General features: G+C 40.0%; 1 protein-coding gene across 5 annotated transcripts in view; it reads left to right on the forward strand.

Annotated features, from left to right (window-relative positions):
- Positions 1-25,586, forward strand: part of sema6bb (sema domain, transmembrane domain (TM), and cytoplasmic domain, (semaphorin) 6Bb) — a 567,817-nt gene that overhangs the window by 456,121 nt on the left and 86,110 nt on the right. For all 5 annotated transcript variants that reach the window (XM_072244024.1, XM_072244022.1, XM_072244025.1 and 2 more), the window contains 2 exons: positions 159-247; positions 1,808-2,025. In XM_072244024.1, coding sequence (XP_072100125.1) covers positions 159-247; positions 1,808-2,025 — 307 coding nt within the window. The remainder of the gene's footprint in view (positions 1-158; positions 248-1,807; positions 2,026-25,586) is intronic.

A 25,586-nucleotide genomic window follows, 5' to 3' on the forward strand; every position in this document is an offset into this window, starting at 1 on the left:
CATTTGCAATAAAATGTTCATTACATTGAAAGGTGTTAAACCAATTTACAATTACATCATTTTTTTCTGTAATGGGTTAATATGTGATTAGTACAATGTCGTCCTTAATGCTGGTGATGGTAGTAAGATCATCTCTGTTGTATCTGATTTTCTTTCAGAACCATACTTTATCCATGCAGTGGAATATGGTCGTCATGTTTTCTTCTTTTTCCGAGAAATTGCTATGGAATTTAACTACCTGGAAAAGGTAATAGGGAATTCTGGATATGTGTAATGAGTTTTGTGAATAATATTCTCAAAGGGAAAACAAAGGCAATACTTGTGCCCTCAATCTTAGAAATTAAATATTTTGTTATTTATATTTTGGAGAATCTTCATCCTTGGCTTCTCATTCAATAATCAAATATAGCCTGATTAGGGAATATGGTGCTCAAGAAAATATGCGATGAGAAAGGAATTTCGAATGTCAACTGCTTTTCCTGCATCATATTGCATACAACCAACATTTTTAGGATCTCCTTGTTTACTTCAGTCCAATCAAACACCAGAAATGCATTCTAGAATCCATCGCTCTGACTTCCTCCAATAATATTGCAATGCCTTCAGTAACAGTAATCTGATCCCATTGTGCTCATCCCGTTTCCAGCTATAACATCTAATCATCCAAGTTGAGTTTGTTACCTAAATGTACAGAAGGGCTATTACACACACGGATCAAACAGTGGAGGGGGAAAAACAACATGAGAATCTTGTCTAGAATGAAGTTTTGACTTTTTTTATGGAGGTGCCATTCTATCAAACGCAATGTGTATAAGGTTCAGTCACCTCACTCTTCAAATCCTTTCAATGATTCTCTCTCCTCTCCCTTTAGTTCATCTACAATCATGATGTGTGGGATGAAGAATGAAAAACGCCATGATTACCTTATGCTGTTTGTGCCAGGAATTTTTAGTGGATTAGTGTACCTTAGCTTGTTTGATAGGACAGTTATTTGTAACCCAACAGTGGACAACTGAAACGTTGTATATTTCAGCTTCCATTCATCAACTGAATGATTAATCTAGTTCCCTCAACAGTCATGCCTATCTGGTTCAATTCTCAAATATATCCATTGTTAATGTGTCTGCTTAAATACAATTGGTTCTGTCCACTTGCTTTGATGGAGGCACATTTCCACTTCTGCTTCGAGGTTGAGAAATCTGGAACTACCAGTGTCAGATTCTGAGTTAGGGCAAGGACAGGCACAACTGTGAGCATCTGAACATGTTCAATTCCCTTTCCTTTGATAGCCAGACCATTACAAAAAGAAAGGTCAATTAAGTAGGGAACAGCAAATGGATATAGACACTCTACCTCTGAATGTAATCAGAGAACTGGTAACTTAATTACTGTAGTGAAATCCAAACAGTTTCATAACTCTACATATAATCACATTAACCACTAACAATGTAGGAATTGATTCAGTTGGATAAGAAAATTGTGAGGATATTTCCCAACGTTCTCATATGAAATGGCTGTAGGGTATACAGCTGGCCTCTGTGCTGTTGGAAGAAATGTTTTATATCTTCTTGCACCAGTATAGGACAAAATCAGGATTACTTCTGAAGCCTCAATGATCAACCTGTCATTAGTATGCGTTACTTAGCTTTACTTAAAGAACTGTCACTTTGATAAAACGCTATATCATCACCAAGCCATGTGGAATTCCAGCCCAAGGTGAATAACTACCTTCAAAGGAGAAGGGGGGAAATTGGACCAAGTGATGGGACATCTGCTAATGCTCTGTCTTTCTCTCTCTCACTTACAGGTGGTTCTCTCCAGAGTTGCTCGGGTCTGCAAGAATGACATGGGAGGCTCCCAGCGAGTGCTGGAGAAGCAGTGGACATCCTTCTTGAAAGCACGCTTGAACTGCTCGGTGCCTGGAGACTCACATTTCTACTTCAATGTCCTCCAGGCAGTTACTGACATCATCCGGATTAATGGGCATACCATCGTACTCGCCATATTCTCCACTCCCTCCAATAGGTAATAAACTTTCCAATAAATTAAGTGTATATTCCACCTGTTAAGATTCTGTGGTTATGTGGTTTATATGTAAAGCAAGTCAATTTTAATGTACAAAGTACCGATCATCTGGAGATCTGTGTGCATTTCTAATTTTGAAAAGATCCTACTGCCCTTGAAAAAGTGCAGAAAAGAACAAGCAAGATGATTACCAGTATAAGGAAGGAAAAGAAGAAGGTTAAAGAAATTGGGCTACTTTTTTTTTTGTTAACAAGAGACTTTGGGGAAACTTAATTGTCTTTTTCATGATTTTGAAGGCAACTGTCAGAAATGATCTAGGCAAATTGTTCACTCCGATATCTATAATACAAATAACAGGGCCACCTGTAACAAATTGGGAAATTAAGGAAGAAGGTGACAGGACAGAAATGGAAGAGATTTATAGGGCAAGTTCCCAAGAAAGACCATTGAAATCTACATTGTAACAATTTGAGCGGAAGACCATCTCTGAATGCGCAACACATCGACCCTTAAAGTGCATAGGACAGTGGCAGAAGTCCACAAACCAGGAGAGACCTGATAAACTGGCCACTGAGTTTATATTTGCTTTTAGTTGGAGAAAAGATAGAGTTTAAAGCCATATTTGTGGGTAGAAGATTATGTAGAAATAGGCTTGTTCCAATTAATCATTTAACAATGGTAATTTAAGAATTGACAAATTTATTTAAAAAATTATATTTAATTGGAGTTTGTTTTGCTATCAGGAAATATATCAATGTGCTTCTAGAGATAAGGGGTATTAATTTGAGCATCAGAATTGCTTTCCTATTTTTGACACTTGATCCCCACTTTAACCAAGAGTGGACACCAAATGTTTTGGAGGGCAGAAGTGTGGACAGAATCAAATACAAGACCTCTGTAGCATGGTAGAACAAGGTCTGGGTAATTTTAACTAACAGGTCTCACCTAACTGCTGCAGGTCTGCTGCTAAAGTAGGTAGGATATGGAAAATGACTTGGGAGCAATGGATATCAATGTGGCTGGACACAGGGCAGGAACTGAGCTGCACTTACAGTATCGGTCATGGTAATGGGTTTGAAAGGGTTTTTTAGGAGGTTCTGTCAGGATAAAAGAAGAGACCTGAGGCAAAAGTGACTCAGATCTTTCATTCGTGCCTAGATTGGAACAACTAGCCCTCTCCCAAGGTACACCCTTCAGGCTGTAGTTAAATTTGTGAAGGACCCTAATAACACATCATTCGCTTTCTTTCTAACCAAAGGTCTTGGCCTGCTTAGAAGAGCAGGTTGTTGTACTGGATTGTAGGATGAATTAGGAACAATACCAGAATAACTTTTTCAATAAATAGGAAGAGCAGAAATTGTCATGGCAAGGGGTCAGGATGCAACTTACCTGGACTGCTCACTGCTGTCAAAAGGAAATGAAATGCTTTCAAATGTTTCTAGCATTTAAAAGCTATAAACTATAAATTAACAATAATTAGAAGTCATGAAGGTCAAGAAAAATACAGAAAAATATGGAGGGATTGTCTATTGAGTCAGTGTGGAAGGAAGTGAGAAATAGGATGGGTACAATCACTCTATTGGGAATATTCTATTGACAACCACCCCACCCCACCTTCCGTTAGCAACAGAGACACTGAGAAGCAGATCAGAGGCAGATTTTGAAAAGATGCAAAAGTAACAGGGTTGTCATGGATGACTTCAGTTTCCCTAAAACTTATTGGAACCACCTTAGTGTGAAAGGTTTAAATGGGGCGGAATTCGTTAGGTGTATCCAGGAAGGATTCCTGACACAATATGTAGATAGACTGATTCGAAGAGAGGCCATACTGGATCTGGTACTAGGCAACGGACCTGGTCAGGTGACAGATCTCTCTGTGGGTGAGTATTTTGGTGACAGTGACCACAACTCCCTGACCTTTACCTTGGACAGGAATAGGAGCAGGCGGTATAGGTCAGTATTTAATTGTGGGAAGGGAATTTATGAGACTATTAGGCTGGAACTTGGCAACATAAATTGGGAACAAATGTACTTAGGGAAATGCACAACGGAAATGTGGAGGTTGTTTAGCGAGCACTTGCAAGGGGGTTCTGGATATGTTAGTCTCATTGAGACAAGGTGAAGGAACCATGGTTGACAAGAGATATGGAGCATCTAGTCAAAAAGAAGAATGAAGCATATTTAAGGTTTAGGAAGCAAGGATCAGACCAGAAGAGTTACAAGGTAGCCAGGAAGAAGCTTAAGAATGGAAGCTAGAAGGGGACATGAGAATGTGTTGACAAGTAAGATTAAGGAAAACCCCAAGGTGTTCTACATGTTTCTGAAGCAAAGGAGGATGACTAGAGTGAATGTAGGACTGGTCAGGAAAAAATGAGAAAACATGCCTAGATAGCGGAGGTCCTTTATGAATACTTTGGTTTATTGTTCACCTGTGAGACGGACCTTGACAAATGTGAGATCAATGTAAGATAGGCTGATATGCTGGAAAACGTTGACATTAAGAAAGTGGATCTATTTGAGCTTCTGATAAACATTAAGATTGATAAGTCCCCGTGGCCAGATGATATAAACCCCAGGTTACTATGGGAAGTGAGGGAACTGATTGCTGCACCTCTAGCAATGACTTTTGCAATCTCACTGGCTACAAGAGTAGCTACAGAAGAATGGAGGATGGCAAATGTTACTTGTTTGTTGAAGAAAGATAACAGGGATGGATAACTCTGGGAATTATAGACCAGTGAGTCTTACGTCAGTGGTGGGCAAACTATTGGAGAGGGTTCTTAGAGAGGAGGATTTGCACGCATTTAGAGAAACATGGTCTTCTTAGGGATAGTCATCTTGGCTTTGTGGGGATCCCATGAAACTGAATGACTTTTTTGCAGAAGTGACCAAACAAATTAATAAAGATAGGGTGGCTGATGTGATGTAAATGGATTTTAGTAAGCCTTTTGACAAGGTGTCCAGAGGTAGGCTCATCCAGAAAGTCAGGAATCATGGGATCCAGGGAAACCCGGCAGCGCAGATTCAGAATTGGCTTGCTCACACAAGGCAGAGGGTAGTAGTAGATAGAGTGTATTCTGTCTGGAGGTTGGTGACCACTGGTGTTCTGCAAGGATCTGTTTTGGGATCCCTGCTCTTTGTGATTTTTTTTTCACAAATGACTTGGATAAGGAAGTGGAATAGTGTGTTAGTAAATTTGCAGATGACACAAAAGTTGGTGATACTGTGATTAATGTAGAAGGTTGTCATAGAGTACAATGGCACTGCAGAACTGGGTTGAAAATGGAGTTTAATCCTGAAAAGTGTGAAGTCATACTGTTGGAAGATCAAACTTAAAGGCAAAGTACAGGATTAATAGCAGGATTCTTAGTAGTGTGGAGGAACAGAGGGATCTTGGGGTCCATGTACACAGATCCCTCAGTTTCCACACAAGTCTATAGGGCAGTTAAGGATGTGTATGGTGTGTTGGCCTTTCTCAGTCGGGTGTTTGTGTTCAAGGGCTGCAAGGTAATGTTGCAGATTTATAAAACTGTGGTTAGACCACACTTGGAGTGTTGAGTTCACTTCTGGTCACCTCATTATAAGAAGAATGTGGAAGCTTTGGAGTGGGTGCAGAGGAGATTTACCCCCCACAACCCCCCCCCCCCAGCATGTTGCCTGGATTAGAGAGCACGTTATGAGGATAGTTTGAGGAAGCTAGGGCTTTCCTCTTTTGAGTGAGGGAGGTTAAGGTCACTTTATAGAGATATGTAAGTTGACTAGAGGTATACATAGCTTGGACACCCAGCACCATTCTCCCAGGGTAGCAATGGTTAATATGACGATACTCTGAGAGTGAGGAGCAATCCGTGGTTTGGACGATTTAAGCACCAGGCCAGGTTGAAAAGGTCAGCGTGTCAAGGCCGGAGGAAAAGGACAGATTGGTTCAGCTCGCTACCCCGTAAGGTTTACTCGCCTCTGCACTGAACTGAGGCTGTAGCCTGCAATTATTAGGCTCCTGAATCAGCTGCAGTGATGACTGGCTTCATGGCTGTGGACTCACTTTCATGAGCTTCAGTTCTGAATGTTATTTGCTTACTTTTATTGTTTATGTGATTTTTTGGGGGGGGCACATTGCGTGATGATCTTTTTTTAATGGGTTCCATTGGGTTTCTTTGTTTCGTGACTGCCTGTAAGGAAGCGAATTTCAAGGTTGTAAATAGTCCGCATGCTTTTATAGTTAATGTACTTTGAACATATTTTTAAGGTGATTGGAGGAAAGTATTGGGGGAATGCAAATGTAGAATTTTTATACACAGAGTGTGGTAAGTGCACAGAACACACTGCCAGGGTTGTGATAGTGACAGATACTTTAAGGACATTTAAAAGACTTTTAAATAGGCTCGTGGATGACAGAAAAATGGAGGGCAATGTAGGAGAGAAGGGTTATATTGATCTTGGAGTAGGTTAAAAGATCAGTACAGCACTGAGGGCAAAAGAGCCTGTACTATGCTGTTCTTTCTAAGTTCTATGTTTTGTAAGAACATATTTTGAATCTAGCAAGGTGATTCATGTATCGGCCATGGCTGGCAAAATGCAGCCATCCCTTCAGCTTAGCACATTTGAGTCATGGGGTCATAGAGCACACAAACAGTCCATGCAGCCTATCTGGTCCTTGTGAATCAAGATGCCCATCTCATTTGCCTGCATTTGGCTCATGTCCCTCTAAAACAGGGGTTCTTAACTTTTTTTTATGCCATGGACTCCTACCATTAACTGAAGGGTCTGTGGACCTCAGGTTGGGAACCCCTGCTCTAAAACATACATATCCTTGTATCTGCCGAACTATTGTTAATGAACCTGCCTCAGCCACTACCATTCCATATATGGGCCACCCTCTGGGTGAAAAATTCACATTAAACTTATGCCGTCTTGTTCTTGATTCCCCAGCCTGGGAAATCAGCTCTGCCTCTAGTCTGAGGGAGGACAGATGTGACCTCCAACTTGTCTCTGTCTTCCATGTTTCAAAATGCAGGTGCTGAACTGCTGATAAAAATTAAATATGAATCAGATCACTGCTGAGCGTTGTGAGATCAGGTAGGTACAACGTAAAACATCTCTGCTCGGAAAGGCCACTAATCTCAGAGGCAGATGCTGCTTCCTCCACTGGCCAGTCTGTGGGTTTCCAGATTCATTTCCATAGATTCAAAACACTCTTTTTCTGCAAGTCTTTGCCCACTGAAAATTTGATTTAGCATTGTGTTGCACTGACAGGCAATAAATCATCCCACAATATGGGAATCATTCTAACCCAGATCTCAGGTGTGAATGACTCATGTTGAACTCATTGTCCCACCCAGTTCATTTGTCTCATTGGTTTTAGCAAAACAGGCACAAAACATAGCAACACACACAAAATGCTGGAGGAGCTCAGCAGCCGAGCAGCATCTATGGGGAAGAGTTAGCAGTTGACATTCTGGGCCGAGACCCTTCTTCAGGAAGGGAAAAGAAGGGGAGAAGGCAGAGTAAGAAGGTGGGGGGAGGAGGGGAGGAAGAACTACAAGATGGTAGGTGATAGGTGAAACTGGAAGAGGGGGAAGAGGTGAAGTAAAGAGGTGGGAAGTTGATTGCTGAAAGAGATAAAGGGCCGGAGGAGGGGAAGTCTGACAGAAGAGGACAGAAGAGCATGGACGAAAGGGAAGGGGAAGGAGTATCAAAGCGAGGTGATGGGCAAGTCAGGCAATAAGGTGAGGGAGGGAAATGCGAATGGGGAATGGTGAAGAGGGGCTGTAGGACACAGTTCTTTAGTTAACAGAGATACTGAGAATCTGTTGTCAATCGTCACCAAGTGACTCAGATTAAACTACCTTTTACAACCATGGCATTAGTTTCTGTAATAAAATATTTTTCCCCTCAAGAATATAAAATTGCTGGGCCAAGTCATGGAATGTCAACAATCATAATACATCACATTCTAATGTAGATGAGTTAAATTCAAGAAATAATGATTGCCAAGCTCTCCAAATTGTTCCAGCCAGTCATTAAGTCCAAACAAGCCTTTATTACTATAGAAACCCAGTTTGAAAATTGATTTGAAAGACACAATAAGCAGCATGTTTTAATCAAGAATGAATGCAGGGTCAACAGGTCTTTGAATTTGAATAGACAACTCTATGGAATCCTGTCAAAATACAAAACCAGGACACTTGCAGCCTAGCAGCGTAGGTCTCCCAAGTGTCATTGCTGTGTAAATGATTTGTGTTAGGAATATGTAATGCAATATCAAAATCTGAAAATCGTGGAACTGTAGGTGGGTGTGGATCTATTTAGCCACACTGAGGAAGAATGCATTATGATGCAAGAGGTAATTTAAGAAAGAGTGCATGCAGAGAGTTAAGTGCAAAATTTACTGTAATGTAGATAAATGTATGATAAATACATTTGGTAAGAAAAATAAAACCATCAGACAAATTATAAAAAAAATAAAATGAGAAGGAAACAGAGAGCAAAGGGATCTCAGGATGTGCATAAAGAACAAACAGAAATAACATCAGGTTCAAATAATTCCATTATCCATTTGCAAGATCTAGACATGCCATATGTGGCCATCAACTTGGGCAGAGACTGATGTTGACAGATTCTTGATTGGTCAGGGCATGAAGGGATATGGGTGGAAGGCAGGTAATTGGGGCTGAAAGGGAATTAGATCAGCCATGATAAAATGGTGTCTTATGATCCTCATTCATCTGTTTAAATGTGGATTTTCGTACTTCGTTGAAGAAAAAAGTCCCACCTGATTGTTGAAGTTTCTCTTTTCTAGTAACATGTTTGCTTATGTGTTATGCTAATAAGTCATGAAATGCTCACTACTTTTTTATTTAATAGAGCTCCTGGATGTTACCACACTCATGCCATGTTGTGACATCAACGGAGTATCTCTCATATCAGCTTCTTTTGGCAAAATTTAGACCAAAGCTGTCTAGAGTTAAGCGATCCTGATAATATTGTCAATGACGTTTTCCATCACTTTAACTGGATCAGACCTGTGCACTGGATTTAGTAGTGTCCAATTGCAGCTTTTGAATTCAATAGACCATAAAAAAGCACTTAGATTCGGAAACCCAAATTCAAATGTCTACATTAATTAAATCAAATAATGTAGAGTGTGAATAAGAGCAATTACTAACATTGGTGACCACTGAACTACTAAAGTCATGTAGGATTTGGAACTGCCATCGGTTGTTAGTGTTGAGATGATGGCTTCACCGGGCTTCATTCTGCAGTCTCTGCATTTGAGGGCATTTTAGAGTCATGCAGCTCAGACAGGCTCTTCAGTCCAAATGATACACACTGACCAAGTTGGCCTCATTTGCCAACATTTGGAACATATTCCTCTAAACCTTTCCTATCTACGCACCTGTTTAATGTGATTAATGTACCTGACTCAACCACTTCCTCTGGCAGGTCATTCCATATACAGCCCACTGTCTAGGTGAAAAAGCTGCCTCTCAAATTCTTATTAAGTCTCTCTACTCTCAGTTTAAATACACGTCCTCAGGCTCTTATTTCCACAAACTTGGAAAAACGACTTTGTATATTCAACTTACCTATGCCTCTTATTTTATATTATACCTTATAAGATTACCCCTCATTCTCCTTCACTGCAATGAAAGAAGTCCTAGCTTATCAAGTGCTGGCAACATCTTGTAAATCTTTTGTGCACTCTTTCCAGCTTACTGGTATCTTCGCCACAGTAAGGTGACCAAAAGTGAATACAATACTCTAGACACAACTTCACCAATGTCATGTACAATTTGATTCATGCCGCAGAGTATTATGAAGCAGCCAAGAATTCTGGGTGTAGCAATGCCTTTGGGTCCCACCAAAAGCTCAGCAATGGTGATGAAGACTTGAGTTTTAGAACTGGATATCCTTCCAGCCAAGCTGCTGCAGTACAGCTGCGACACTGACATCTGCCATCACAACTGGTGGTGGGAGCTGTTGACTCTTTGACTCTGTTACCAGGTGGCATTTGTTCACCAATAACCTGCTCACTGAAGCTCAGTTTGGGTTTCAGGAGGATCACTTAGCCCCAGTATTCATTACTGCTGTGGCCCATATTTTGACAAAAGGCTAATCTGGATGATATGAGAGTTGTTGCTCTTGATTTTATGAGATTTTTTGATGTAGTGTGACATCCTGTGAGTGGTGATATTTTGGGTGAAAATACCTTGTTAATGAGAGAGGTTAGAGGAGAATGGCCAGACTGGCTCAAACTGACAGGAAAGTGACAGTAACTCAAATAAACACTGTTACAACATTGATGTGCAGAAGAGCATCTTGAAACACATAACACATTGAACCTTGAAACGGAGGGGCTCCAGCAGCGGAAGCCCATTCCAGGCTCTACTTCTGTACCTTATAAAGTAGCCACTGAGTGCTCACCTGTAAAATGTAGTAAGCAAGGGATCGCAAATGAACAATTATATATATAATTCTGGCTAAAATCTCTTCTTACAATGCTGTCCTCCAGGAAACATCTTGGTAAATCTCTTCTGCACTCTCTCCATTTCTACAGCATTTTTCCTGTAGTATGGTGACCAGAACTGCACACAATCCTCCAAGTAAGGCATAACCAATATTTAGTGTAGATGCAACATTGCATCCCAACTCTCGTATTGTATTGCTCGGCCTTGTGTCTTCTTCACTACCCTGTTCATTGTATCAGTATTTTCAGCAAGGTATGGATTTAACTTTTTAAAAATGTGGGAAGCTGAGTTTTTAAACGTTAAGTCCACAGCTCCTTGAAAGTATTAATTAATTAATTAAAAATTACATTGCATCGAAGGAAAGCAAAAACAGATCAGGCTAAACATATCTTCCTGCTCAGCATATTGCCATTCCTACCTTCTTTCCTCCTCTCATGTTCTCAGTCTGTAATAGTCTGTCCTCTCACTTACCACATAACCCTGTTTACAGTTTACCTCCATGGTCATCCGAGTTTTATCCATCGGAAGCATCCCCTCTCCCTACAGCTTGAACATTCTTCTTTTTCCTCCTTCCCAGTTCTGACAAAGAATCTTTGACCGGAAGCGTTAACTCTGTTTCTCTTCCCACAGATGTAAACCCACCTAGACGGTATTTCCAGTAGATTTTTGTTATATGTTAGATTTCCAGCAATTGCAGATTTTTGTTTGATTTTCTATTTAAAAGGCAAAACCCTTTTTCCCAGAGCACATCAACAACTAGTAGCAGCTCATTTCCAAATTCCATATAGTTACGATTTTCAATATGACATTATTTAAGTGGCATTTAAAGGGGTTTAGTTCTCTGTTTCTGACCATCACAGATGAAGCCTAAAATTCAGATTTATTCTATGAGGGGAACACATTAAATATAATATTCTAAAATGTTTTGTATGAGGACCACTGCTGTGTTATTGGCAAAGCTGAGTACTGGACTGTGACGTATGCAATTCACAGAAAGTGAGGAAAAATATGCAGAAATAGCGACCTAAGTAATCCTATTTGTTCAATTCAGCCTAACTACAGAGTGATACGTGGAAAACCGACAGAGTCCTGGAAACAGATTGATTTAGTTGTGCACAGTGAAAAGACACAGAGGGTAAAGGAAGAGAAAGAGTACATTAAATAAATGAAATCTAATATCAAAAAGGTATGAGTTCATTCAAGTGCGACTTACAGGAAGAAGCTGGGTGATGATTACATATCTGTTGGCTGTTTGAGAGTTCTGATTTGTGTAATTCAGACGTGGCTCAGCAGAATCATCGCACTTTTTCTTCAATTGAACATACAGAATAGCAATTACGATTAGATTTCTTTGGGTCAAAAAGACATAAATAGGATGCGTGTCTGAAGGTTAGTTTTCTCTGACAGACAACACAGCTGAGCATCAGCTGTTCCCATTTGATTCATGGATCTGTCCCACTGAAAGCAGCAACAAATTTTCCAAGACAGAGAGGAATGATTTTCCATGATTCATGGAAACAACTGTACTACCTATCGGCTGTTTAACCACTGGCGAAGGCATGTTCAAATCTCACATGAATCCTCTTTCATTTAAAATTCACCCTTCTCAGCCTTACTATTGGCTAAAGTGTTCCCATCATTAAAAGGAACAATTTTATATATTTTTCTGTGTAGTCTCTGCAATATCCCTTCAGAATATTGGAAGAACATTAAGGCAAGCAGCAGAAATCAATTCGAATTCAAGTCTCCAATGTATCCCAGAGGAGATGTGCTGTCTGTCAAGGGACCTTGGGATGACTTGATCGCTGTAGTGAAGGAGTTGTCCTTTCTTAATAATAACGATTGAAAGACAATTCTTGTGGGGGCAGTCATGTGGATTGTGGAGTTCGCTGAAGAGCTTGGCATGGTGGACGACATCCCAGAGGGCTGAGCCATTGAACTGAGCTGACAGAACCAGAGGTTTTGACGAGTGATATTCGGAGTGGTATTAGCTTTAAGGTACCTACCACTATTATCGAGTCAGCTGCACTTATATGATAACTCCATAGCTTCTGCACTACAAAGCAAATATTTTTGCAATCTCAGATGCAACACTGAAAGGGTGCAACGTTGCTGCAGATACCACGTTGAGAATGAATTCCTAGCATGAGCGTCTGAATGCCTGCAGGTTCAACCTCCATGTCACTACGCCAAGGGAAACATTTCCGATTTACTTTTCCTTCCTTTCGGTTTTCACTCCTGGCATTTCAAATCAGTGGACCTCAGATGCTGGACCTCACTCAGAATTTAAAACTCGCATCCGCTCTTTACTCATGTTGTACAACGGCACTCACTCAAATCTGACTCATTACTATGTGATGGCTGAATTTATTTGCTCCCATTGGGACTGTATTTCCATAACTTGGAATCCATTAGCTCATTTATATTTGTGAGTGGAAAATTAGGTTCTTTAAAGTTTGCACTTTCTATCATCCACCAATGACTTGATTTGGTGCTTATATAGTAATAGTCCAAAGGGAAAAATTAAATCCTTGAAAATAGTCCACAGTCCTTCATTTAGTGAGGGCAATTAACATTGTGTTTTAATAAAACTCTACAAGCTCCACTTGTAATAATACTCAATTTTACTTAACAGAATCTGACTGTGTATCCTCAAGCAATGGCGAAATCTAAGGAGAGTACTTCTTGTTGAATGCAGTCTTCTACTACCTAGCTAAAAAATAAATTGCTTGCCTTTTGTAAATTATTACCTTTAATGATTTTAAGATATACACCTGTAATCCTTTTCCAATGGCACTTGAGGTCACGTTTACTGCCAGATTTTGCGGGAAGGCATTCAATAGTTTTAGTTGTGCCAGAAAATATGCCACAAGAATTGATGCCTTGTACTGCATTGGAGAAGGCGTAGAGGAGATTTTGGAAGAATTTGTAACCATGTGGCAAGATTGCATAAGGTTTAGGTTGTTTTCTTTGAAACAGAAAAGGCCAAAAGGTGGGTCTAATTAACATAATTTTTACCCCTTGCTTAAATGGAATCTTACTTTACCTTCTTTAGATTTCTCCTAATTTTACACACAATGTTACCTACTTCAAACTTATGCAATCTTTCATCAAAGCCACAGTTTTCCAGTCCCAGAACATCCTTGTAAATCTCCCCTTCTGGGAAGAAAGGAAGCTTGCCAGACAATGATACAGACATGAGGCTTCAGATGTTTGAATGATACAAGAAATCCAAGAACACTATGTTATCATTCCTTTATTTTTGCATTATTTATTTATATTTGTAATTTATAAGTTTATTTCTTTACACGGTACTGCTGCTGCAAAATAAAAATTCCATGTCATTTAAATCAGTGGTAGTAAAGTTGATACTGATTCCGAGGCGGTGACTGAAATGAACTGCTTATGTCCCGAAGCAGTGCTATCCATTTTAATTAAGCATGCCAGCATCAAAGAATTTTCACAGGGAAACCCAAACTTCACTCCCATCCCATCATTCCATGCATAAAACACTGAAACACTTACCAAAGCCTCAATTTGTGACTTTTGGCTTAGCTACCTATATGATCCTGCTGGAGCATATCCTGGCTTAAAACCTAAAGTGGTTTATTATATGCATTATAATGCGATGGACAGAGGCACTGCAAGCGATAAGACTGAACCACAGACATCAATAGGTTGAAAGGTTCAATCCCAGTTTTGTTGCCTAGTTACGTAATCTCAGCCAGCGTTGATTTAGGACAATCAAGTTAGTTTTATTGCTGCAGAGCTTCAGACAGAGAGATCAGCCAAGGCTTCTACTTTCACTGCAGAAAGTGTGTGTTTGAAAACAGCAGGTGATGACAGTTTCAGCCGTAGCAGTACTAATTTGTAGGGTGATATATGATGTGGGTCCACCGGCACAGCGTTGGTTCCCTATAAAGGTAGACTAGGATTAATTATGCAGGGGGATAAGCAGTCGACAGGCTAAAACCTCTCAACAAGGGGGCAGAAGCCAGAATAAGAAGGGGGGGGGGTGGTGAAATGGAGGAGTACAAGCTGTCAGGTGATACCTGAGACCGTGCAGGAGGGAAAGTTGGTGGGTGGGGGAGAATGGATGAAGTAAGAAAAGGATGGATGAAAGAGGTAAAGGGCTGAAGAAGAAGAAATCTAATAGGAGAGGACAGTGGTCCATAGAAGGAAGGGAATGAAGAGGGGAACCAGAGGGAGGTGATGGGCAGATGAGGAGAGGCGAAGAAGTGTGAAGGTAACAAGAACTGGGAATGCAAATAGAGAGAAGGAGGAAGGGGTAATAACTACCAGAATTTGAGAAATTGATATTCATGCCATCAGGTGTGAAGCTATCCAGATGGAATATAAGGGGTTGCTTCTCCACCTGATATTGGCCTCATTATGGCAGTGGAGGAGGCTATGGACTGAAATATTAAATACACAATACTGCTCTGCTTAGCTATAAGCTCCAACTCAATATAGAGTTTATCTCAATTTATATAAAGGGTATACTGTATAATGCAACTACTACATAGACATGCACATGTTCCATTCAGCCCTCAAGATGTGAAGGATTTCTTACTCTTGTCGCATAATGTCATTCCCGACAAAAGTGGCGGGGAAATCAGTCTGCTTGGCAGGTGAGACGTGGCTGTGAAACTTATCTCAGGTTCTGGGGACTCCTCCGTGATCGTTGTAGGAGTTGACTCTGGACTGCAGGAAGTGGTTCTGACAGCTCTGGACACCTCTTTTCTTCTTTCTTCTCTAAGATGTCCTTGGCATCTTCTGGATGTGATGGCATCCCATGCAGTCTATGGCAAGCTGCTCGATCTGTTGACCTAACCCAGGCCACTAGACAAAGCTTCAAGCCAACACTTTCATTTTAACCATACCTAAATGACTGGCATGCAGTTCCTCCAACACTTTAGCTCTCAGCTTGGATGGTACAACTCTCAATCCCCACATACGGCAACCTCCATCAAGGGCAAGTTCATCCCAGCTCTGGTAAAAGTAGGGGGACTGGAATTTCTACCACATATTCCAGCCACTTTGAGTTGCCATGTAGATCTGAGACAGTGTGGAGGGTCTTTTCTGGTTTCCATTTGGATCATCCCTGCTGTAATAGGCAGACTTTTGATTTGCATTCCGGAGAATACTTCAAGAGGCCTCTTTTGTAAAATTTTTCAGGTATTTCATCCTCCGAGGATATACAAGTCAATCTATCAGTATTTCCATGATCAGTTGTCCTCTTAAATTCAATCTTGTAATTGTGCCCACCAAGAAACAGAGACCATCTCTGCATTTGTGCTGCTGCTCTTAGTGGAACTCCTTTCTGTAGATTAATAATGGTGGTTGATATTCAATAATGAGGCTAAACCCACTCCCACATGAGTACTGATTGAAACATTTTACATCCTCAGTTAGTCTCAAGGCTTGTCTGTCAATCTGTGCATCATTTTTCTCTGCAGCGGGAAGGGATTGTGATGCAAAAACTCTGGGGCATTCACTTCCATCACTCGTAATATATGACATGACTGCACCTTTACCATAAGACAAGGCGTCACTGGCAAGCTTCACCAGATAATGTGGATCATAATGTGCGATTAGTGTCTGACGTCACCATTACCTTTACCTTTTTGAAAGCCTCCTCACATGGCTTTATCCATTGCCACTTCTTCCTGATCTGTTGCAATGAGTTCAAGGGGTGGAGCACAGTAGCCAGGTTTGGCAGAAGCCTGTTTTAGTAATTGACAAATCCTAAAAAGGACTGTGGCTGTGACATGCCCTTTGGCCTTGGGGATCCACTCTGCTTGAAATTTCTCAGCACACTAGTGTAGTTCTTGTGCATCAATGGTGTGACCACAGTAAGTGATGCTTGGTTTAATCCTCTGAGCCCATAATCTTCTAATCTTTTCAACACTGTCTTAAGATTTTGGAGATGCTTCTTGTCATCCAAGTAGCGCTGAGTGCCTAAGAAGCTTTGCCGCAGCTGATCCATGGCTTTCTGCCAGAGTGCAGGTGCAGATGCTTCTCCAAAAATAAGCCTGTTCTAGTGATCAAAGGTTTCAAAGGTACATTTAATGTCAGAGAAGTGTATACAATATACATCTTGAAATGCATTTTCTTTGCAACCATCCACAAAAACAGAGGAGTGCCCCCAAAGAATGAATGACAGTTAAATGTTACAACCCCAAAGTTCCCTCCACCTCCCCCTCCCGCATGTAAGCAGTAGCAAAGCAACGATTTTCCTCCCTCTACCAGCAAAGTAAAAGCATCAGCACCCACCACTGAGCACTCAAGCGTGCAGCAAAGCAACAGCAAGGACACAGACTTGCAGTACCCCAAAGACTACTCGTGCACCCGATATTCAACATACCGCAGGCTCTCTCTCTCTCTCCCTAATAAGGGAGAAAGAGGTGTCTCCATTTCACAGCGCCAGCGGAGACATTAGAAACAACTCGCTGGTTTATGATGTTAAAAGTCCGTTGCGTTGCTTTGTGAGTGTTTATGATGAGAAACGCTTTTAACTCTTCTTCCATTTCCATCTTTAGGTAGGCATCAGCTAAGTCCACTGTGCAGAAGTGCTTTCCTCCTGAAAGGTTTGCAAAGATATCATCTAATCTGGGCAAAAAGTATTGATCTTCTTTCAGAACTGGGTTGCTTGTGAGCTTAAAGTCACTACAGGTCCTGACAAGACCTGTCCTTCTTGGCAACTGAGACCATGGGCTCCACTCAAGTTTGGAAAAAATTCCTTCAACCTCCATGCAACTTATTCACTATTTTACCCTTGATATGATTGAGTTTTCCAATCACACCCTTGAACACTGCTGTGGCAGCATCTAGTACCTTTCTTAATTCACTTTCAGTTGATTCTATTCCAGAGGATGTGGCATGCAAATTGTGGATGGATTTCTAATTAAGTTGTGGTTGTCTCAGACATTGCGTTTAGATGTTACAATTTTGTTCACACTCACTTTCATTCCTGACTACAACTCAATTGCACCTATATAGATAGAATAGAATAGAATAGAATAGTACAGCACAGTATAGGCCCTTCAATCCACAATGTTGTGCCGACCCTCAAACCCTGCCTCCCATATAACCCCCCACCTTAAATTCCTCCATATACCTGTCTGCTCTGCCTGCTGTTTCCATTGATACAGTCATTTCAACTGCTCTTTTAAATGTACATTGTGATTCAGTAAGGAGCTGTTTGTCAATGTAAGATTCTGCAAACTAAGCAATCTCTTGGAGCATATCACTGAACGTACAAGGCTCAGGCGATTTCTTCAGTACAGCCACATATGCTGAAATGGAGTTCCCTTCCTTTTGATTTCACTCATGAAACCTAAAGCAAACTGTAATCAACAATGGTTTTGGTTCTAAATGTTCCCACATTACTTTCACAACAGCAGCAAAGCAAGTTTCAGCTGGTTTGGTTGGAGCAGTTAAAGTTCAAAGCAAACAGTAAGTTTTTCCACCCAATGCACTCAGCAAAACTGACTCTCATTTTTCACTGGTGATTTCATATGCTTCAAAATACTGCTCAATTTGCTCAGAATACAAAGTCCAGTTATCTTTTGTGCAATCAAATGCATCTTTTTCCAGTGTAACCGGCAATTACTGCTCTTTTTAAATTTATGATTATTATCACCCGTATTCACTGTTTATGAACTCATGAGTTTGTCCATTTTCTGCCATTTTTCTTAGTTGACCACCCCTTCTGAAGAAAAATAACTTGCTGACCTTTTTTAAAATCTCAAACGTCTCACTGTTTTTTTTTAAATTTGCACAACACACTGTGCTTTTTTTAAACGTGCATCTCTTGCTGTGCTTCAACAGGTATGTAGTTGTCTCAGGTTCATATTAAAACTACTGATTGCCACTGTTATGTTTTGTAACTTCAAAGCATAAAAGTAATCAAAAGAAAAGCATAGAGCCAGCATTATCTCGTGTACATAGTTTTTACTTTAAATAAGGCACGGTCATATGATGCAGTAGTATAATGACACATGCCATTCACGTACTTCTACATATAATTCATGATGAACAACAAATAATGCTCAATCAAACACTATACAGTGCCTATAATAAGTATTCACCCCCTTCTGGAAGTTTTCATGTTTTATTGTTTTACAACATTGAATCACAGTGGATTTAATTTGAATTTTTGACACTGATCAACAGAAAAAGACTGTTTCATGTCAAAGTGAAAACAGATCTCTCCAAAGTGATCTAAATTAATTACAAATATAAAACACTAAATAACATTGCTTAAGTACTCACCCCCTTCATGTCAGTATTTAGTAGTGTACCTTTGGCAATAATTATAGCCTTGAGTCAGTGTGTGTAGGTCTCATTCAGCTTTGCACATCTGAACTCTACACGTTTTCTCCATTCTCCTTTACAAAACTGCTCAAGCTCTGTCAGATTGCATGGGGATTGTGAGTGAACAGCCCTTTTCAGGTCCAGCCACAAATCTCAATTGGATTGAGGCCTGAACTCTGACTTGGCCACTCCAGGACATTAATTTTCTTTTTTTTAAGCCATTCTTGTATTCTTGTGTAGCTTTGACTTTATACTTGAGGCCATTTTCTTGCAGGAAAATAAATCTTCTCCAAAGTCGCAGTTCTCTTGCAGATTTCATCAGGTTTTCCCTGTATTTTGCTGCATTCATTTTACCCTTGCAAGCCTTCTAGGGCCTGCTGCAGTGAAGCATCCCCACAGCATGATGCAACCACCACCATGCTTCATGGTAGGGATGATGTGTTTTTGATCATGTGCGGTGTTTGGCTTATTCCAAACATGTTTATTCCAATGGCCAAAAGGCTCAACTTTTGTTTCATCAGACCATAGAACTTTCTTTCAGCTGACTTCAGAGTCTCCCACATGCCTTCTGGCAAACTCTAGCTAAGATTTTTTCAACAGTGGCTTTCTCTTTGCCACTTTCCCGTAAAGCTGTGACTGGTGAAGAACCCGGGCAGCAGTTGTATGCGCAGTCTCTCTCACCTCAGCCACTGAAGTGTTTAACTCCTCTAGAGGTGTCATAGGTCTCTTGTTGGTCCCCATCACTAGTCTTGCACTGTCATGCAGTTTTTGAAGATGGCCTGCTCTAGGCAGATTTACAGCTGTGCCATACTCTTTCCATTTCTTGATGACTGAGGTAATTGTACTCCAAGGGATATTCAGTGACTTGGAAATTTTCCTTTTCGCGCAATTGCTTGCAGTGTTCTTTTGTCTTCATGGTGTAGTTTTTGCCAGGATACTGACTCACAAGCAGTTGGAACTTCCAAATACAGGTGTATTTTTACTACAGTCAATTAAAACACCTTGATTGCACACGGTGATCTCCATTTAATTAATTATGTGTCTTCTCAAAACAGTTGGCTGCAGCAGTGATAATTTGGTGTATCATATTAAAGGGGGTGAATACCTATGTAATCAATTATTTTGTTGTTTATATTTGTCATTAATTTAGATCACTAATTTTAATTAGGGCCTTCTGATCGTACTAGATGCAATCACACAGGCAATGGTGCAGGGGAGATTTACGAGGATCTTCTGGAACTGCAAATTTGTAGCTTTGAGGAAAGATTGGATAAGATAGTTGTCTTTGGAACAGAGTAGACTGAGGGGAGTATGTAAAGTTATGAGATCTAATGCAGATAGTTTTAAAGATTTCTGATAAACAAGAGGTGAAAATTTATCTTAAGTAGGTGGCAAAGGTTACTTAAGATCGGCTTTCATCTCCTTGAATGGTGGAGCAGACTTGAAGGGGCCGAGTGGCCTAATTCTGTAGCTGAGGGGTCAAAAACCAATAGACATGGACTAAAGTAATTGGTTAGATTAGAATAGAGACAGCAAATTTTTTTTTTACGCCAAGTGATTAGTGTGGGTTTAGAACTCACTGCCTGAATGGTCAGTAGAGGCAAAATCCAGATTCAAGTATAGGAAATGACCTGACCTCAGACCTTGTGCTGGAATTAGTTTGGGTAATTCTCATTTGACCAGTGTGCCATGTTTTGTCTTTTTTTTTATGGTCCTCAAAATGCAGAACTCCTGTAATGATTTTTGAACAATTGTAGAAAATCTACAGTCAGCACTTGTGCCGTGAGCACTAACTACTGGGAATCTGAGCACATGAAGTATAAAAATTGATTTGGTTTGCAAGACATTTTCTCAACTCAGAGTAACATTAGCATTTCATTAGTAAAGAACAAGAATTGATTTAGCGCCTATGAGATAAAGTAGATCTTGTTCAATTTCACAGAGATCTAAATGGGGAGCTGCTGAACTTCCAGTTGTTCAGGTTTTTATACCAGAGAGGCATTTATTAGTCCAGCAAATTCTTAATAATTCTAACATCAGAAATGATTAGAAAATTAGGAATAAAAAAAGAAATAGAGTGAAGGATTTGCTGCACAAGTTTCAGGGGGATTCGGAATATTTTAGGAGAAATTGTTAATGGCATTAATCTATAGAGGATTCTGCTGACAGAAAAGAAGGTAAATCTTATACATTTCCTTGAATACCTTACAAATTAATGGAAGCATGTGGGTTTGAAACATGCAAATTATAGGTTCCTTCAATGTTATTATAGAAATCAAAGTTATTTAAGAATATGGTAAAGAGATGAATTAGTGAGATGGAAATCAACTTTTACGAACGTGTTGAGATGTTAGCCATTTGACTTTCTCCTGTCACTGTGTACTCCTCAAATAACACTAACTAGTCATGTTCTATAGCCAAAATCCACCTCAAGAATAATGTGCATGATCCCATTTTCCTCTGCCGGCCAAAACTGATATCAATGCTAGCATAACTTCATATGGCTATAAGTGAGCTTCATTGAATGTATTGCAAGAGCACAAGAACACAGGAGCAGGAATAGGCCACTTGGCCCTTCAAGCTTGTCCTGCTATTCAATATCTACTCCAGGCCTCAACTTCTTTTTTTTTGTAATTTATTTTTTATTGAATTTCATCATCAAACAAACCTTTCCATAAGATGTATTTCAGATACTGTACTGTCACAAATCTCCACATAATATTTATCTGATAGAAAGGAGAGGAAAGAAAGAACAATCGAAAGAAGAAAACTATGTACAGAGTAGGGAGTGATCTCTTTTTTTACAACATATTCATTGACTTGTGAGAATAAAATCAGGCCCATGAGGTGTTATGTAATTAAACCATTTTTTCCAGTATGAATAAAATTGTTCCAACTTATGATTAACAGATGCTGTTATCTTCTCCATTTTGTAGATGTCCATTGTAATTTCCATCCATACATTTAAAGTTGGGCTCTCCTGTGATAACCATTTCCTGGTAAGGGTCTTTTTACCAGCCACCTCCACTTCTCTTCTATGCCAATTCTTCGTAATCCACTATTCCTTAAAAAATGAATCCATTTCCATTTTAATTACCTTGAATTAATTAATCTCCACAACTCTCTGGGGTAGAGAATTGCAGAGATTCACTGCCCTCTACAAGAAGAAATTCCCATATTCCTCTGTTTTTAAATGTACCTTATATTGAGATTCTCCCATGATTGGGGGCATCTTAACATCTATCCTGCCCTGTCCCTTTGGATCTTATATATCTCATTTCTCATTAACACTACCACTCTACTCCTCATTTGCACTATTTATCTTTATATATTGCAACTTTAAAGTAATTTTATGAATTGCGCTCTACTGCTACCACAAAACCACAAATTTCATGACATATGTCAGTGATAATGAACCCAATTCTGACTCTGAAGGTCATCCCTTTCTAAACTTTTTGATCAAAAGACCATTTGATACGTCTGTATATATTATGATTATGTAAAGCAGGCAAAAGCAAGGAAGGAAAATCATGAAAGAGTTCTATAACTATCTTATATCCTTTCATGTTATCATTGCAAGTAATGAGAGAAAGGTTGTTATTGAGACCTGAGTATGCTGAAAGTCCACTTGCAGTTTACCTTCATTTTTGGCTGGGATGAAATTGCTACTCCATATGTCTTGGGGGCTCCCTTCACAGTTCAGCTCACTGCAGGGAAATACTGGCATTACAATTTATCCCTGCTTCCTTAATTCCCATGATATCCACTGAGAAAAGAAATCAGTACTTTAGGGTTAAGGGCTGGCCCAACACCGAGGGAGAAAATAAAAAGCCTTTTAAATTTTCCTTTAACGTTTCTTTTCTTTAGTAAATGATATCTTATTCCGTGGTACAGCCCCCTGAGTACTTTCTCCTTTTAGCCCTGACAGGATCTAGATAGAGGTTCTGAGCGTGAAATCAAACACAGCCTCGCTCAATTACTGAAGATACTTCTTCTGGGAAGCTAATATCCAAGAGGTTGATCAGGATTGATTGCCAGGTGGTGATCAGGAGTAGAAATCTCAGCAGTTTGTTTCTTTGTGCTGGTCCTGGGGCTGGAGCCAATGGTTAATGCCACAGCATTTATCTTGACTGAGATCAGCCAGGTTGAGATGAATCAGGACTGACTCCCAAAGCTAGTTTTTGTTTAAATTAAATCTCGTTGGCCATGGTATTATAACACACTCTGAGAACATGACGGGTGAAAATGTGAAACTAAATAGTTAGTCTTGCATAAGAACAATCTAAAACATTTCACATTCTACTGTAAATAAATCTGTAAGAACATATTGTGTATATTTAATGATTCCACATAAGTAACTACATATCTCATGCCCCTATCTATTGTTTACCTACAGTATTTGTTTTAAGTAGTGATTGAATGTAACAATTAAACGGTCACCACTGCAGGCAGTTGAATCTACATTGCCATCAAAATACAAATCATTTGTTGATATTTCTTCCATTTCTGTTATTTTTGGATGTTAAAGTGATTCAGGTGACAGGAAATGTCCAGTTTGTAACTTAGCAGATGTTTTACAAAACTGGAACTGATAGATAGCTAGACCTCAACTTACGAGGGGTGATTGATAAGTTTGTGGCCTAAGGTAGAAGGAGTCAATTTTAGAAACCCTAGCACATTTATTTTCAACATAGTCCCCTCCTACATTTACACACTTAGTCCAGTGGTCGTGGAGCATCCGAATCCATTCTTTGTAGAAGTCGGCGTCTTGGACCTCCAGAAAGTGGTCCATAGCAGGGGTGATTGATAAGTTTGTGGCCTAAGGCGATGAGTTATTAACTTAAAACTTTCTGTGTAATCACTCTAAGAGTTGAACTGCACGTGCATGTAATGAGAGCTGTATGCTCAGTCCTTCTGGGAAGGTACTCCCACAAAGTTGTTGGGTAAGGGATCTCAGGATTAAGACCCACAGGTTAAAGGAACAGCAATATACTTTCCAAATAGTGAGTGTGGTGTTGATTTGGAAGGCAACTTGAGGAGCCAGTTGCCTGTGGCCCTTGTCCTTGCTGAATGTGGCTCACAGGATTGGGAGGCACAGCCAGAGAACCTCTGGTGAGTAACTGCAGCACATTGTGTGCATGGTACATACACACTGCACTGCTAGGAGTTGCTGGTGGAAGGAATGAATTTTACAGTGATTGACAGGGTGTTAATGAAACTGGCTGAGCTGGAAACAAGGGAAAATGGCAGTTTCTCACCTCAGCCTGCTCAACTAGTTGATTGTTCAATCCATCGGTAATGGTGCCATTGAGAATTGAAGTCTCAGTTGATGGTCTGAAAGCATTGGGATTATAGTTTTTTCACATTGCCCCAGACTATGGAATCAGGCAATATAGGGACATGGGAGTATGTTTGCACAGTGTTCAGTCAACACTTTAAACACGTTCCGGGGAAAGTGATTTGGCTTGTCATCTTTGTAATGACTTGTCAACATTAAGCATACCAGAAGTAAAGAACTAAGTTGGGATAAAGCCAATTTTATCGGGTTGGAGAGTGCTTTGGCAAAAATTCACAAGATCTGACAACAGCATCAGAACATGGGGACACATTCAGGAAGAAGATAGTGATGACCTTCAATGCTGTATTATGTTCTCAATTGGAGAAACGAGGGATCCCTCAAATCTAATTCCCTGTGGATGTTGAGGGACCGTCAGATAAAGCAAAAAAAAGAGAAGCTTCACACACACAACACTGAAGAATTCAACTGGCCAGGCAGCATCTATGGAAAAGAGTAAACAGTGAACGTTTCAGGCTGAAACCCTTCTTCAGAGGAGCTTATAACAAGTACTGATGGACTATAGAAAGCCTGTGAGGTAGCAGAAGATGCAAGGATAAGGTCGAAAAGTAAATTAGGAAGGCATGAAAACATTGACAACAGCAGAGAGGGTACTTTGAGTTTAAAAACTTTCTTGAAAGAAATGAGGACGATTGAGAAAATAAGTTCCACGAGAGGACAAAATAGTAGCCTGTATATAGATATGCATAGCTCTAAAATAATATGTTGTGCCTTTCTGCATGGAAGAGGATGCTGATATTAAGGAGGAGTAATGTCTATTAAAAATAATGCATTTCTGAAAAAAAGATAAGGTAGAGAAGCATTGCAATGACTTAGGAAGAACAGTAACTATTAGAAATGATAAACTTAGGAGAGTACGGGCAAATTAAGATGTCAATAAGGTAGATAAATCCCCATGTCTAGATAATGTGATATTATTGTTTAAACAAGCAGAAGGGACTAGAACATGTAATTGGAGCTCAATGAACCAAACATCAGTCATCATTTAGGGACGGCAGGATGAGGAACAGATAATTTGAGTTTTTGGAAAAGTTGGCCAAAATGCAAGGATTTAAACAGGAATCTTCAAAAAAGTGTGGGAACTGCAAAAGTATGGGAAGGACTAAGTTAAGTTTAGTTCTAGTTGTACAGCCTAACCTGGATGTGTTGCTATTTGTTCTGTGCAGAAGCAAATACCTGTGATCCCAAACACTAAATCATGACAGGGTCCTGATGAAGGGTCTCAGCCCAAGACATCAGCTCTTTATCCCTCTCCATAGATGGGTGCATACTGAGCTGCCACGTTCCTCCAGCATTTTGTGTGTGTACTCTGGATTTCCAAATCTGCAAAATCTCATGTTCTGTGTCCAATATTCCTCCCTATTAACTTCAATCCATCTAATCTGTTTGGCAAAGCACACAAAATGCTGGAGGCACTT

The sequence above is a fragment of the Mobula birostris genome, chromosome 26, assembly GCF_030028105.1.
Source record: "Mobula birostris isolate sMobBir1 chromosome 26, sMobBir1.hap1, whole genome shotgun sequence".
Lineage (NCBI taxonomy): Eukaryota > Metazoa > Chordata > Chondrichthyes > Myliobatiformes > Myliobatidae > Mobula > Mobula birostris.